This window comes from Barbus barbus (genome assembly GCF_936440315.1).
Source record: "Barbus barbus genome assembly, chromosome: 27".
Classification (NCBI taxonomy): Eukaryota; Metazoa; Chordata; class Actinopteri; order Cypriniformes; family Cyprinidae; genus Barbus; species Barbus barbus.
The window spans coordinates 29,303,881-29,320,885 of record NC_136755.1 but is presented as its reverse complement, the minus strand read 5'-3'; the positions used below and the strand labels follow the sequence as shown (position 1 = coordinate 29,320,885).

The window sequence follows — 17,005 nt, the reverse complement described above, 5'->3', positions numbered from 1 at the left end:
GCACGAAGTATAAAACAAGAAGGGCCTAATCTTGTGAAAAGAAAAGGTTATGCTCGTCAATAGCGCGGTTATCTCGACAGCACGACCAGTTAAATGATCAACTCTATATATTATACTTTTATAGTTTGTTATTTATATAATACATGATTAAGTATTTTAGCATTCATAGTATCTTTATTTTAATTTATTTTTTGTCTTTAACATAAAAAATACATGAGAGTTGCCAAGGCTTTAAGTTGCTGCTTATCTGAGCTATAGATCCTGAACTGAGAGACTGAAGAGTGTTATTGTTCTCTACAGGTTGAGTTATTGTGGCGTCACAGAGGAAGGTTGTGCTGCTCTGGCTTCAGCTCTGAGATCAAACCCCTCACACCTGAGAGAACTGAATCTGTCTGGAAATAAACTAGGAGCTTCAGGAGTGAATCTGCTCTCTGATCTACTGAAGGATCCTCACTGTAAACTGGAGAAACTCTGGTAAGATGATATAAATCATTCAGCATCCTCCTAAATGTTGCTCTTTGTTGAGTTTGAACAAAATGAAAACAAAAACTGTTTCATAAAGAAAGTGTCCTGGCAGTTAATTGAAAAGGATGCTGTTTTTATCTTCATTACATTCTTTCCAAAGTTTTGACACAATTTTAAAATACTTACTAAATTATAGGGTGAGATTATAGGGTGAGTGAATGATCTAAAACAGCTGCTTTATCATACAGATGTGTTTATGATTCGGGGTATTTACAAAAGAATTAAACAGTTCTGATATTTTCTATGATATTGAAACGAATCCCTCAAACCACACGTAGAAGCAGGTCTGAATTGCTAGATTTAGCTGTGTTTGGCTGAGCAGTCATTGAGTATCTCGCCAGTGTATTACATTTCTTTTGTTTGACCAAAATTTTGTTGGCAAAATAATTTATCGGTTAATTTAAGGTAGGAGTGTAGCTAGGGGTGTGCGATATATATCGTCTGTGATAATATCGTAATTGTTATTTTAACGATATGTAATTTGATATTACAGAGTATTTTGCAAAATCCAAACAAACCACCTACAGAGCGCATGCTTACATTACGTGATGAAGTCTAGACTACAGCGTGTGTGTATTTACAGTGTGTTCTTTCACCGCATGATTCAGTCTAATAAAATGCACTAAGAATCATCACAAAATTCAAGATATGGAGCAGACAATGTGTATATATATCATTTCATATAGCCTAGTTAATATCACACGAAGAGTGACGATTTTTCTGCAAAAGTAATCATGATTACAAATGTGAAATTTATTTAATATTTAATATTAAGAGACTTGTGTTTTAGACACCATATTGCCTGTTTTTTCTCCATTTTGCCAACAAAAAAATAATTCCAAACAGCTCCAGCACTGTTTTGTGTCTCTGAGCATCATGATGTGTTTTGTTCCTGAATAAATCAACCTTTAAATGATTCGGTTCAGTGGTAATGACTCACTTATTAACAGTGACTCGCTGCCACCTGCTGGCGGTTTTAATTTCACATCAAAGTATCTTTTCATTTTAAAATAATTTCAAATATCAGTATTCAATGTTTGATGTTTCAAATATCAAAGCATTATGTGTTTGTAACTACAGGTTAAAGCACTCCATGTCCCTCTGAGCTGCATTAAACAGTGTGTAAACACATCTAAATGCCATTCAGATGCAACTTCTGCAAAGATTCATTTGGTTGATACTGGTTTCATTTGTTTGGTAACAGACTAGAAGTCTCATTATTCTAATTGACTGATTAAATGTAACAATTTGACTCAAAAGATGCACACTTTTAGAAAAAAAGGCTTTTTTAAGGGTAAAATTGGCCATAAAAAGGTAAAAATCAATTTAAATTTATATAAAAAGATAAATTTCTATCACTGATGTGAACTGACCACACAGAATATGAAGAATATCACAAACTGCAGCTGTCCACGGTAGTCAGATATCAGCACAATAACACACTCGGCAAAATATCGTCTGATTATCGTTATCGAAAAAATCCTCAAAAATATCGAGATATCTTTTTTTTTTCAATATCGCACACCCCTAAGTGTAGCACAGTTCTTCAGTGGTGATGTTCACTGTCAGTCTTTAAATCTTAAATCCTTCTAAAACTTGGTTTATACATCTGCAAATTAGCTTGGTGCGTGCAACAAAAATGTCATGGAGGTGCCAGCAGAACATTAACATTGCTAGACCCCTTTTCTCGTGTACATCACACTTTTTATAATTTGAGCGAACAGTTCGACTTAAAGGCAACATTGACTGCAAAGATGTGGAAAGAACCTCTAACATAACAATGCAAAAATGTACATTTCCTAAAAGAATAAATATGGAAGTATTTAAGTGTCTCAGAGAATACTGTAGGCTCTATGGCTTCATGTACATTCACTTCACTATTTTTAAAAGTTTATGAGACTAACTTTCATTTCAAGTGTTTTGTTTTGTAAATTATGAATGAAAATATTTTATATATACTGCATAATATTATAGTACATATAAGCTGTGAAAAAAAACTTTTAATGCATAAGTATTTGTCTATTACCGAGTAAAACAAAACCTTTTTAAATAAACAAAACAAAACAAGTATTTGTATAGCAATATTAATTAACCTATGAACATTGCAAGAGAAAATAAAAATCCATGAATTTCCGATCCTTTATGTAGTATTTCTATAATAAATGTGTACAGATGGCCAGTGAATTAACCAGAAATAAATATTATATTTTTGTATTTAATAATTAAGGTTATATTATTCAAATGTTGTCCAGATGTTGATGAAATATTATTGAACGGTTATACTCTGTTGCATTGGCGGCTGGTGGCAAATTTTCTAGGTGGGGCGCCACATCCAAAAATGTTAAGCATACATCTCGGTATGATTTATCCCCGTATAACAAAAAGAAAAGGATTAAGACATGAAACATTTTAAATAAAGAAAATTGTTTTTACCAAATTCGAGATTGAGGATGATTCTCACAAAAGTATATTTTCTGCAAGCTTTTTTCAAGAAAAATTAAAACATTTTGTTTTTCATTTTCATAATAATTCAAAATTTATGTATACAGTGCAACAGCAAAATCTGTGAGAAAAATCAATAAATGTTACATTTGTTTAGACCATTTTCTATAAATAACTAGCTGCAGGACCAAGCAGGACCACACGGAGACGCCAAGAGACTACTATCCCAGTTACCTTAAAGTTATAAAAATATACAGGGATCTGTATTCAGAATTATTAAACAGAGCAAAACACAAATAAAAAAAAAATATTTAAAAAAATCAATAAAAACCTGAATTTGTTGTGGTGATCTGAAGGCAGCTCAACATGACTGAGTGAACAGTTCCTCTGTCAGAGTGAATGTTGATGCCAATACACCGCTGTACATAGCAAACTTCTATAAAAACACGCTTCTTCAGCGAGTATCCATTATAAAACACTTACCAGACATGCGATCATACTGAAATGTGCTCATAAAGCTATCAGAGAGTCAGGTTTGTTTATTTGCACACTAATAATAACAGACTCGCGCATTTCTAATAATATAAAGTTATGATTCATGTATGTCACTGACTGTAATCGTCTTTACCTCCATTACAATCATCATCAATCAAAACTTCACTGGTAAGATACTGGTTTGCTTTATTCAGCCCATACAGACTAGTCCTGACTTCATATTTCTGAATTATTATTTTTCCAAAGTAATGTATGAATTGTGAACTTAGCCTCTCAATGAAAGCTTTAAGACCAGGAGTAATCCTCCTCCGCTTATCGATCCCGCTTCACAGCGAGTGATGCAGACGTATGAGGTTTCAAAGCATTTTCGATTGTTTCTTCTTATTGTGTGCGTTCATAGAGGGAGAGATGGACATACAGTAGTGTGCACCGGTGGCTCGTCTGTGCTACAACGAAAGCAGATTTGAATTCATCAGTTGATGACGTGACGCACTGAACGATGTGATCTCGCGCGTCAGAGTTAAACCATTCATTCAACTACACGTTCAAAAACACTGATTTATTCAAAGAGAGATGTAATGAAACAAGCTGCTGAAACCATTATAACTTTGAGCGCCACTTTTAAAGGCTCAGCTGACCAGCAGAGCGTCGATGCAAAGACAGATTTCGCTTTCCTTGGACATGATAACCTGTTTTCACAAATATACCTGACTCGGCCTGAAGGACAGACACAGTTAATCACACGCGATCAGTCGATCTCTCTCGCATTCCTGTCTGTTCAGGCTTGTTAAGTGCAAATATACTGAGCCTCTGTACAAATCAGCATGGTACACATTGTTATCATTGTTATCTTTACTAATATTCAGTTCATATGCACGAAGTATAAAACAAGAAGGGCCTAATCTTGTGAAAAGAAAAGGTTATGCTCGTCAATAGCGCGGTTATCTCGACAGCACGACCAGTTAAATGATCAACTGTACTATATATTATACTTTTATAGTTTGTTATTTATATAATACATGATTAATTATTTTAGCATTCATAGTATCTTTATTTTAATTTATTTTTTGTCTTTAACATAAAAAAATACATGAGAGTTGCCAAGGCTTTAAGTTGCTGCTTATCTGAGCTGTAGATCCTGAACTGAGAGACTGAAGAGTGTTATTGTTCTCTACAGGTTGAGTGATTGTGGCGTCACAGATGAAGGTTGTGCTGCTCTGGCTTCAGCTCTGAGATCAAACCCCTCACACCTGAGATATCTGAATCTGACTGGAAATAAACTAGGAGCTTCAGGAGTGAATCTGCTCTCTGATCTACTGAAGGATCCTCACTGTAAACTGGAGGAACTCTGGTAAGATGATATAAATCTTTCAGCATCCTCCTAAATGTTGTTCTTTGTTGAGTTTGAACAAAATGAAAACCAAAACTGTTTCATAAAGAAAGTGTCCTGGCAGTTAATTGAAAAGGATGCTGTTTTTATCTTCATTAAGTCAAGTCAAGTCAAGTCACCTTTACTTATATAGCGCTTTTTACAATGCAAATTGTGTCAAAGCACTGCACAATATAAAAAAAAAAGGAAAATAAAGTGTCAATAAGTTTGAATAGTGTCTTTGCAATAAGGCCGGCGATATCGCTGGAAATGAAGCGTCCCCAACTAAGCAAGCCAGAGGCGACAGCGGCAAGGAACCAAAACTCCATCGGTGACAGAATGGAGAAAAAAAACCTTGGGAGAAACCAGGCTCAATCGGGGGGCCAATTCTCCTCTGGCCAAACAAACCAGCAGTTCAGTTCCAAACTGCAGCAAGTCAGATTGAATGGGCTCAGCTGGTTCCAGTGGTCTTTTCCGATGGCTGTCTAAGTGGCGGGGTCCTCAATGGGGATCTGTCTCTGGCGTTCATCCAGGTGTTTGGCCTCTGCCTACGATCAGGGACACATACGTCATCTCCCGGCGCTGATCCTCCATCTCAGGTGTTCGGTCATCTCAGATCATGTAATGGTTAGATCCAGACTGAAGTTCTGTAATTCCTGGCTACCACGGGATATTAATCCCGTGGCAGGAACGTAGAGACAAGCAGAGACATGATTAGCGTAGCTGCTGTTCCATCTAAGCAAAAATAAATTGTTCAACCCGAGCTAAAGAATAATAATAATGTACGTCTGATCAGATATAACTGCAGTACAAGATTATAAAATGCATTATGTGTATGCTTGGCTAAAGAGATGTGTCTTTAATCTAGATTTAAACAGAGAGAGTGTGTCTGAACCCCGAACGTTATCAGGAAGGCTATTCCAGAGTTTGGGAGCCAAATGTGAAAAAGCTCTACCTCCTTTAGTGGACTTTGCTATCCTAGGTACTACCAAAAGTCCAGAGTTTTGCGACCTTAGAGAGCGGGTTGGATTATAGCGTGGTAGAAGACAAGTTAGATACGCAGGTGCTAAACCATTTAGGGCCTTATAGGCAAGTAATAATAATTTGTAAATGATACGGAACTGAATAGGTAGCCAATGCAGAGACTGTAAAATTGGAGTAATATGATCATATTTTCTTGATCTGGTAAGAACTCTAGCCGCTGCATTTTGGACTATCTGTAGCTTGTTTATTGAAGATGCAGGACAACCAGCTAGCAGTGCATTACAATAGTCCAGTCTAGAGGTCATGAATGCATGAACTAGCTTTTCTGCATCAGAAACAGGTAGCATGCTTCGAAGCTTGGCAATGTTTCTAAGATGGAAGAATGCTGTTTTTGTAACATGGGAAATATGATTTTCAAAGGACAAGTTGCTGTCTAAAATAACACCCAGATTTTTGACTTTAGAGGACGTAACAGTACATCCGTCTAGTTGCAAATTATAATCCACGAGATTCTGTGTACTGTTTTTTGGTCCAATAAGTAATATCTCTGTCTTATCTGAATTTAGGAAATTATTGGTCATCCAATCTTTTACACTTTTTACACAATCTATTAGCTTAGATAGTTGAGAAGTTTCATCTGGTCTTGTTGAGATATATAATTGAGTATCATCAGCATAGCAATGAAAACTTATCCCGTGTTTTCTAATAATATTTCCAAGGGGCAACATGTAAATTGAAAATAGCAGAGGACCTAGGACAGATCCTTGTGGTACTCCATACTTTACTGGTGATAATTGAGATGACTCCCCATTTAAATGAACAAAGTGGTAGCGATCGGACAGGTAGGATCTAAACCATCTTAAAGCCTGTCCTTGAATACCAATATATTTTTGTAATCGATCTATGAGTATATTATGGTCTATAGTGTCAAACGCAGCACTAAGATCAAGTAATACTAGCAATGAGGTGCAGCCTTGATCTGAAGCAAGTAGTAAGTCATTCATAATTTTAACAAGTGCAGTTTCTGTACTATGATTGGGCCTGAAACCTGATGGAAATTCTTCATAGAGATCATTTTTTTGCAAAAAGGAGCATAATTGAGTAGACACAACTTTTTCTAAAATTTTGGACATAAACGGAAGATTTGAAATGGGTCTGTAATTTGCCAGTTCATTAGAATCTAGTTGTGGTTTCTTAATAAGAGGCTTAATAACCGCTACCTTGAATGGTTTTGGGACGTGACCTAAATATAACGATGAGTTAATAATATTGAGAAGCGGTTTTTCTGCTACGGGTAACAACTCTTTCAGTAATTTAGTAGGTACAGGATCTAATAAACACGTTGTTGGTTTAGATGCACTGATAAGTTTATTTAGCTCTTCCTGTCTTATAGTTGTAAAGCACGGCAGTTTTTCTTTGGGTGCGATGAATGAAGCTGAAATACTAGACGCAGTAGAATCTACATTTGTTATTGTATTTCTGATGTTATCTATTTTATCAGTAAAGAAATTCATAAAGTCATTACTATTAAACTGTGAGGGAATATTTAGATCGGGTGGCGTCTGTTTATTTGTTAATCTAGCCACTGTGCTAAATAAGAACCTTGGATTGTTTTGGTTATTATCTATGAGTTTGCGGATATGCTCTGCCCTGGCAGCTTTTAGAGCCTGTCTATAGCTGGACATACTGTTTTTCCACGCAATTCTAAAAACTTCTAATTTAGTTTTTCTCCATTTGCGCTCAAGAATACGAGTTTCCTTCTTGAGAGAATGGGTATAACTGTTGTACCATGGCGCAGTACGTTTTTCTCTAACCTTTTTCAATTTGAGGGGGGCAACAGCTTCTAATGTATTAGAGAAGATAGTGCCCATGTTGCTAGTCATTTCGTCTAGTTCATGCGTATTTATGGGTACACAGAGCAGTTGAGATAAATCAGGCAGGTTATTTGTGAATCTGTCTTTGGTGGCTGGAACAATAGTTCTGCCCAGACGATAACGCGGAGCCATATAACTAATATCAGTAATAGGCAGCATGCACGATACAAGGAAATGATCAGTAACATCGTCACTTTGAGGTACGATATCTATATCCGTAAGATCAAGTCCATGCGATATAATTAAATCTAGCGTATGATTAAAACGATGAGTGGGCCCGGTGACGTTTTGCTTGACTCCAAAAGAGTTTATTAGGTCAGTAAACGCAAGTCCTAACGCATCATTTGTATTATCAACGTGAATGTTAAAATCTCCGACAATTAGCAGTTTATCAACATTAACTAGTAGATCTGAGAGGAAATCTGCAAATTCTTTTAGGAAATCTGTATATGGCCCTGGCGGTCTATACACAGTAGCCAGAGCAAGAGATAGGAGAGATTTATTTTGCATATCTAACAGTGTAACATTAAGCAGAAGTATTTCGAATGAGTTAAACCTCCTGTATCCTGTTTTCTGAGTAACATTGAGAATATCACTATATATTGTTGCAACACCGCCGCCACGACCAGTCTGACGGGGCTTATGTTTATAACAGTAGCTTGGTGGAGTAGACTCATTTAGACCAAAATATTCATTTGGTTTAAGCCAGGTTTCAGTCAGGCAGAGTACATCAAAATGATTATCTGTGATCATTTCATTTACAATAACTGCTTTGGGTGCGAGTGATCTAATGTTTAAGAGCCCAAGTTTTAAAAATTGTTTTTGTTCATTTATTTCAGATTTTTTCTAGATCCTGCATTGAATTTATATTTTGATCTCGCTATTCAGGGAACAGACACAGTCTGTATAGATTGGACAACGCAATTACTTCTATTTTTTAAGTGGGTAGAACAAAAGTCGTCATAGCAGTTATTTGAGAATTGGCTTACTAGTCAGATGGAGCGTAGCGTCCTGGAGATGTTGTCCGACAGGAGTTCCGCTCCGACTCTGCTGGGGTGCAGGCCACCAGCACGGAAAAGCCTAGGACGCTCCCAGAAAAGATTCCAATTATTAACAAAGAGCAGTTTCTGTTCTTTACACCATGACGATAACCATTCGTTTAAAGCAAAAAGTCTACTGAACCTTTCGTTTCCTTGTCGATACGTGGGAAGCGGTCCTGACACGATGACCGTCGCCGCGGGCGATGTGCTGCGTACCGTCTCGATCAGGCTCCTGTAGTCCCTCTTCAGTGTCTCCGTCTGCCGCAGCTTGATGTCGTTGGCCCCCGCATGCAGCACGACAGCACCGATGTTCTCGTTGCCCTTCAGGATCGCAGGTATCTGCGCAGAAACATCGAGAACACGTGCACCGGGGAAACAGTGAGTGTGCACTTTACCTTCAGCTGATGTAGCACGGACGTGCCGGACGATGGAGCTTCCCACGACCACAGCATCACGTTCTGTCTCGCGGAGGGGGGCGAAGCGGTTCCGGGTGGAGATGAAGGACATCTGGGAAGATCGCGTTCTGGGTGCACAGGGTCTGTGCAAAGAAACACACGGAGTAGATGTGGTGGGGATGTTAGAAGCGTGTACTTTACCTTCAGCTAGCGTAGCACGGACGTGCCGGACAATGGAGTCTCCAACTATCACAACGTCGCGTTCTGTCTCACGGAGGGGGGCGAATTTGTTCCTTGTGGAGATCTCGAAGACAGGGGGGGGGGAAGTCGTCACCCGAGGCCTGGCTCGCGTCCTCCGCTGCTGCAGCACCCAGGGTCCGTGGTGTCCCCGGCGCCGGAGTGAAGGACATCTGGGAAGATCGAGTCCTGGGTGCACAGGGTCTGTGCAGAGAAACACACGGAGTAGAGGTGGTGGGAGTGTTAGCAGCGTGCTGTATACTTACCCCGGACTTGTGAGCGTCAGCCCGGGATGTTTCCAGCGCAGCTCTTCGTTCCTTCAGCTGGGCCTTTTTCAACAGCAGGTCGCGGATCTGTTTCTCCACGGCCTCCAGCTCCAGCTGCACCGAATGCAGCTCGAACGTGTCCTCACCTGCACTCAGAGGTAGACACAAATCCGCCATTTAAGCAAGTAACAGTGAAACGATAGTAATGTGTGTGAATAGAGGATTTGCAATGTAAGCGCGATTAGCGGCTGCCACGCTGCCGATGCTAACGGGCTATAAGCTAATAGCAGACTCGAGAATCAGAATAAAACTAGTGATAAACAGGCGCTCTGATCGGATTTGTTATAGAACGCTATAGTGGATATATTCACACGTTATAGAAAAGCCGTTTGAATAAGGCAATCAAAGCCCCACTGTCGTCGTTAAAGCAGGTTCAGTGGCAAACGGTTCAATATAGCGCACTAACTAACAACCCGACCAAACACGCCAACCCGTTTGACTAAGGCTGTCAAAGCCCCACTGTCGTCGTTAAAGCAGGTTCAGTGGCAAACGGGATCACGGAGAAAAAAAACGAAAAGGGCAAGGCCCTGTGTGTGTGTGTGTGTGTGTGTGTGATCTCAGTCTGGGTGTGTGCCGGAAGCGTTCTCTGGTGGCAAGCGTCCTCTGGTGGCCTTACATTCTTTCCATTACATTCTTTCCAAAGTTTTGACACAATTTTAAAATACTTACTATATTATAGGGTGAGATTATAGGGTGAGTGAATGATCTAAAACAGCTGCTTTATCATACAGATGTGTTTATGATTCGGGGTATTTACAAAAGAATTAAACAGTTCTGATATTTTCTATGATATTGAAACGAATCCCTCAAACCACACGTAGAAGCAGGTCTGAACTGCTAGATTTAGCTGTGTTTGGCTGAGCAGTCATTGAGTATCTCGCCAGTATATTACATTTCTTTTGTTTGACCAAAGTTTTGTTGGCAAAATAATTTATTGGTTAATTTAAGGTAGGAGTGTAGCTAGGGGTGTGCGATATATATTGTCTGTGATAATATCGTAATTGTTATTTTAACGATATGTAATTTGACATTATCGAGTATTTAGCCAAATCCAAACAAACCACCTACGGAGCGCATGCTTACATTACGTGATGAAGTCTAGACTACAACGTGTGTGTATTTACAGTGTGTTCTTTCACTGCATGATTCAGTCTAATAAAATAATTCCAAACAGCTCCAGCACTGCTTTGCATCTCTGAGCATCATGATGGTGTTTTGTTCCTGAATAAATCAACCTTTAAATGATTCGGTTCAGTGGTAATGACTCACTTGTTAACAGGGACTTACTGCCACCTGCTGGCGGTTTTAATTTCACATCAAAGTATCTTTTCATTTTAAAATAATTTCAAATATCAGTATTCATTGTTTGATGTTTCAAATATCAAAGCATTATGTGTTTGTAACTACAGGTTAAAGCACTCCATGTCCCTCTGAGCTGCATTAAACTGTGTGTAAACACATCTAAATGCCATTCAGATGCAACTTCTGCAAAGATTCATTTGGTTGATACTGGTTTCATTTGTTTGGTAACAGACTAGAAGTCTCATTATTCTAATTGACTGATTAAATGTAACAATTTGACTCAAAAGATGCACACTTTTAGAAAAAAAGGCTTTTTTAAGGGTAAAATTGGCCATAAAAAGGTAAAAATCAATTTAAATTTATATAAAAAGATTAATTTCTATCACTGATGTGAACTGACCACACAGAATATGAAGAATATCACAAACTGCAGCTGTCCACGGTAGTCAGATATCAGCACAATAACACACTCGGCAAAATATCGTCTGATTATCGTTATCGAAAAAATCCTCAAAAATATCGAGATATCTTTTTTTTTTTCAATATCGCACACCCCTAAGTGTAGCACAGTTCTTCAGTGGTGATGTTCACTGTCAGTCTTTAAATCTTAAATCCTTCTAAAACTTGGTTTATACATCTGCAAATTAGCTTGGTGCGTGCAACAAAAATGTCATGGAGGTGCCAGCAGAACATTAACATTGCTAGACCCCTTTTCTCGTGTACATCACACTTTTTATAATTTGAGCGAACAGTTCGACTTAAAGGCAACATTGACTGCAAAGATGTGGAAAGAACCTCTAACATAACAATGCAAAAATGTACATTTCCTAAAAGAATAAATATGGAAGTATTTAAGTGTCTCAGAGAATACTGTAGGCTCTATGGCTTCATGTACATTCACTTCACTATTTTTAAAAGTTTATGAGACTAACTTTCATTTCAAGTGTTTTGTTTTGTAAATTATGAATGAAAATATTTTATATATACTGCATAATATTATAGTACATATAAGCTGTAAAAAAAAACTTTTAATGCATAAGTATTTGTCTATTACCGAGTAAAACAAAACCTTTTTAAATAAACAAAACAAGTATTTGTATAGCAATATTAATTAACCTATGAACATTGCAAGAGAAAAGAAAAATCCATGAATTTCCGATCCTTTATGTAGTATTTCTATAATAAATGTGTACATATGGTCAGTGAATTAACCAGAAATAAATATTATATTTTTGTATTTAATAATTAAGGTTATATTCTTCAAATGTTGTTCAGATGTTGATGAACTATTATTGAACGGTTATACTCTGTTGCAGTGGCGGCTGGTGGCACATTTTCTAGGTGGGGCGCCACATCCAAAAATTTTAAGCATACATCCCGATATGATTTATCCCCGTATAACAAAAAGAAAAGGATTAAGATATGAAACATTTTAATTGTTTTACCAAATTCAAGTTTGAGGATGATTCTCACTATATTCTCTGCAAGCTTTTTTCAAGAAAAATTAAAACATTTTGTTTTTAATTTTCATAATAATTCAAAATTTATGTATACAGTGCAACAGCAAAACCTGTGAGAAAAATCAATAAATGTTACATTTGTTTAGACCATTTTCTATAAATAACTAGCTGCAGGACCAAGCAGGACCACACGGAGACGCCAAGAGACTACTATCCCAGTTACCTTAAAGTTATAAAAATATACAGGGATCTGTATTCAGAATTATTAAACAGAGCAAAACACAAATAAAAAAAAATATTTTAAAAAAATCAATAAAAACCTGAATTTGTTGTGGTGATCTGAAGGCAGCCCAACACGACTGAGTGAACAGTTCCTCTGTCAGAGTGAATGTTGATGCCAATACACCGCTGTACATAACAAACTTCTATAAAAACACGCTTCTTCAGCGAGTATCCATTATAAAACACTTATCAGACATGCGATCATACTGAAATGTGCTCATAAAGCTATCAGAGAGTCAGGTTTGTTTATTTGCACACTAATAATAACAGACTCGCGCATGTCTAATAATATAAGTTATGATTCATGTATGTCACTGACTGTAATCGTCTTTACCTCCATTACAATCATCATCAATCAAAACTTCACTGGTAAGATACTGGTTTGCTTTATTCAGCCCATACAGACTAGTCCTGACTTCATATTTCTGAATTATTATTTTTCCATAGTAATGTATGAATTGTGAACGTAGCCTCTCAAGGAAAGCTTTAAGACCAGGAGTAATCCTCCTCCGCTTATCGATCCCGCTTCACAGCGAGTGATGCAGACGTATGAGGTTTCAAAGCATTTTCGATTGTTTCTTCTTATTGTGTGCGTTCATAGAGGGAGAGATGGACATACAGTAGTGTGCACCGGTGGCTCGTCTGTGCAAAAGATCCAACAAATGAATGCATTGAAAACACAGATGGACAAAAATAAAGTTTACAGTTTCAATGACGATTGCAAAGAACATGCCTGCGTCCCAGTGTGCACACTGTCCATGCTAAATTATATGTGATATTAGTCATTTTTAATAGGCCTACTATTTAGGGCAGAGAGGGTGGACAGTGTGCACATTGGGATGTAGGCATGTTTCCTCAAATCCAGCACTGGAGGGCCATTGTCCTGCAGAATTTAGCTCCAACCCTGATAAAAACTCAACTGCCTGATACTGTCTAACTCTGGAAACCTTCATTAGCTTGTTGTTTGTAAACTATTAGCATATTAAACAAGATTACATCTTTAATATGAATGAATATGAACATTAATATGAATTGATAAATTGTATACATATAAGTTGATGACATGACGCACTGAACGATGTGATCTCGCGCGTCAAAGAGTTAAACCATTCATTCAACTACACGTTCAAAAACACTGATTCATTCAAAGAGAGATGTAATGAAACAAGCTGCTGAAACCATTATAACTTTGAGCGCCACTTTTAAAGGCTCAGCTGACCAGCAGAGCGTCGATGCTAAGACAGATTTCGCTTTCCTTGGACATGATAACCTGTTTTCACTAGTGATGGGCGGATCGATCCTAAAGTATCGATACTTTCGATACTGATGTTGTATCGAAAGGAACGATCCTCACATAAAAATATTGATTCTAAAGTGCATTTTTTTAACCACTAATTTTATTAAGAAATTCTGTGCATAAATAAGCTTTTAAGTGTTAGTCTAATTGTGTTAGAGTGATTTCTCCTGCTCGATCGGAACAAATGCTGAAAGACAAAACCAGTCAATCAGAGACAGCGTTTGCTGCTGACGCATGGCTCAGTCACAGTGTTTGTTCAAATAGAGCTGCGTTTCTCAAAAGCGTCAGAAGCATAAGTAGATCTTTATAAAACCATTGTCACATCATTATATTACATATCATTGTTACTATGTATAAAATGAATTCTGAAAAATGCATCACGGTTTCCACACAAATATGAAGCAGCAATAATCAGAAACGTTTCTTGAGCAGCAAATTATATAATTATTTCTGAAGATCATGTGACACTGAACACTGGAGTAATGATGCTGAAAATTCAGCTGCGCATCACACAAATAAATTACATTAACATATATTAAATAGAAAATAGTCATTTTAAAGGTTATATTTCACAATATTGCTCTTTTTACTGTATTTTTTGTTCAAATAGTGCAACCTTGGTGAGCATGAGATTTATTTAAAAAATATTGCAAAATCTTACTAACCCCAAACTTGGTTTATGGTTAATATTTATTTTAAATAGGCTAGTTTGTGCAATCACAAACAGCAGCAAACGCTGTCTGTGATTGACTGGTTTTGTCTTTCAGCATTTGTTCCGATCGAGCAGGAGAAATCACTCTAACACAATTAGACTAACACTTAAAAGCGTATTTATGCACAGAATTTCTTAATAAAATTAGTGGTTAAAAAAATGCACTTTAGAATCAATATTTTTATGTGAGGATCGTTCCTTTCGATACAACATCAGTATCGAAAGTATCGATACTTTAGGATCGATCCGCCCATCCCTATTGTTAAGTGCAAATATACTGAGCCTCTGTACAAATCAGCATGGCACACATTGTTATCATTGTTATCTTTATTAATATTCAGTTCATATGCACGAAGTATAAAACAAGAAGGGCCTAATCTTGTGAAAAGAAAAGGTTATGCTCGTCAATAGCGCGGTTATCTCGACAGCACGACCAGTTAAATGATCAACTGTACTATATATTATACTTTTATAGTTTGTTATTTATATAATACATGATTAATTATTTTAGCATTCATAGTATCTTTAATTTAATTTATTTTTTGTCTTTAACATAAAAAAATACATGAGAGTTGCCAAGGCTTTAAGTTGCTGCTTATCTGAGCTATAGATCCTGAACTGAGAGACTGAAGAGTGTTATTGTTCTCTACAGGTTGAGATATTGTGGCGTCACAGATGAAGGTTGTGCTGCTCTGGCTTCAGCTCTGAGATCAAACCCCTCACACCTGAGATATCTGGATCTGACTGGAAATAAACTAGGAGCTTCAGGAGTGAATCTGCTCTCTGATCTGAAGGATGATCCACGTTATAAACTGAAGAATCTTGAGTGAGTAGTGATGATTAAAAGTTTTTGAATTTTTAAAATAAAACTTAATATAGTTTCTTCTTCTTAGGTGACTTTCTTGGTAATTGTGACTGACATGTTTAATGAGAGTTTGATTCTGTTTATAGTAGGGATGCACCGATACCGATACTGGTATCGGGTCGATACTGAGCTCATGTACTCGTATTCGTTAAAATGCCCCGATACTAAACGCCGATACCACGCATGTGATCAGTGCCATATTCAGACAAAGAAACACCAACAACAGAAAAACAGACAGCAGAATGTAGTTATTAGAGATTAAGGATGTCTAAAAATGTACATGCAAGGAATATAATGTTAAACATTCAGTATTAATGCCTGTATAGCTGATGTGAGCAAGCTGATAAGCAAAACACGCTGAGTGGATCCAGCGCGCGGTGGCGCAGATGCGCGAGCTTGTCGAGTGAATATCCCTTTCTCACAGATATCACTGGAAAGTTTGTACTTCGGTCGGAAATGTCAAAAACGAGTAAGTAAAACAATGCACAAGTTACTTAACAGTAGGGAGAGAGAGATAGAGAGAGCGCGCGCGCACTTCTGTGGTGTGATCTTTATTGATGTTCGCTCAGCACGCATCATTTGAATTAAAACTAAATCGTAAATATATGACAACATATAGGGGCATTCATTCGCTTTAAACATCATTTATTTTTAACCTTAAGCATTGAACACGAGTGAAACACAAGTGAAACTATCAGCTTGTGTGAAATGCGCTAGGCTGTTCTGTACTTGTCCCTTTCATCTGCTCCGGTACACATAAGTGCGCGCGCTGTGCGTGTTTTCCTTGCTTCATGCGTGTTTCTGCAATTATATGGCTTTGAAATCTAAATGTTTCAGATGAAAAAAATTAAATAAATTCTATATCTGAAAATGATTGATTTATAACGAGTGGTTCCCTGCATAATTACAGCAAAAAGCGTGGTTACAGCACTGAGCCGCTGCAATGGAGCAGCTCTAATGCTATTTAAGATGATGTACCATAGAGCAAATAAATAAATAAAAAATTAACAGTGAAAGTAACAAAAAATTGTAAATGATATTTTAATGGACATAATTAAGTGTGAAAAATAACCGAAGGATATACAGTCAAACCAAAAATTATTCAGAGACCAGATATAATTTTTTTTTTTTTACTAGTGCGTGCAGGACACTATAGTTAATTTAAGTAACTGAGGATAGCAAAATAAAAGTAAACTGTGACAAATTATACCCAAAAATTCTTCATACAGTGGACTACCAGTAAAATTGATACAAAAGTGAGACCAAAAATTATTCAGACCAAGTAATGGAAAAAATGTAAATTCAGGCTTTCATGAAGCTGGTTGACAGCATGCCCAGGAGACTACAGGCTGCCATTAAGGCTAAGGGTGGCCCGACAAAGTATTGATAGTTGTGTAAAT

General features: G+C 37.2%; 1 protein-coding gene across 1 annotated transcript in view; it reads left to right on the top strand.

Annotated features, from left to right (window-relative positions):
- The window catches only part of LOC306847488 (NACHT, LRR and PYD domains-containing protein 12-like), a gene marked incomplete at both ends in the record, with an annotated part of 75,947 nt that extends 60,377 nt beyond the window's left edge, over positions 1-15,570 (top strand). Inside the window, 3 exons of the mRNA XM_079381430.1 lie at positions 301-474; positions 4,640-4,813; positions 15,393-15,570. Coding sequence (XP_079237556.1) covers positions 301-474; positions 4,640-4,813; positions 15,393-15,570 — 526 coding nt within the window. The remainder of the gene's footprint in view (positions 1-300; positions 475-4,639; positions 4,814-15,392) is intronic.
- Between the last annotated feature and the right edge of the window lie 1,435 nt (positions 15,571-17,005).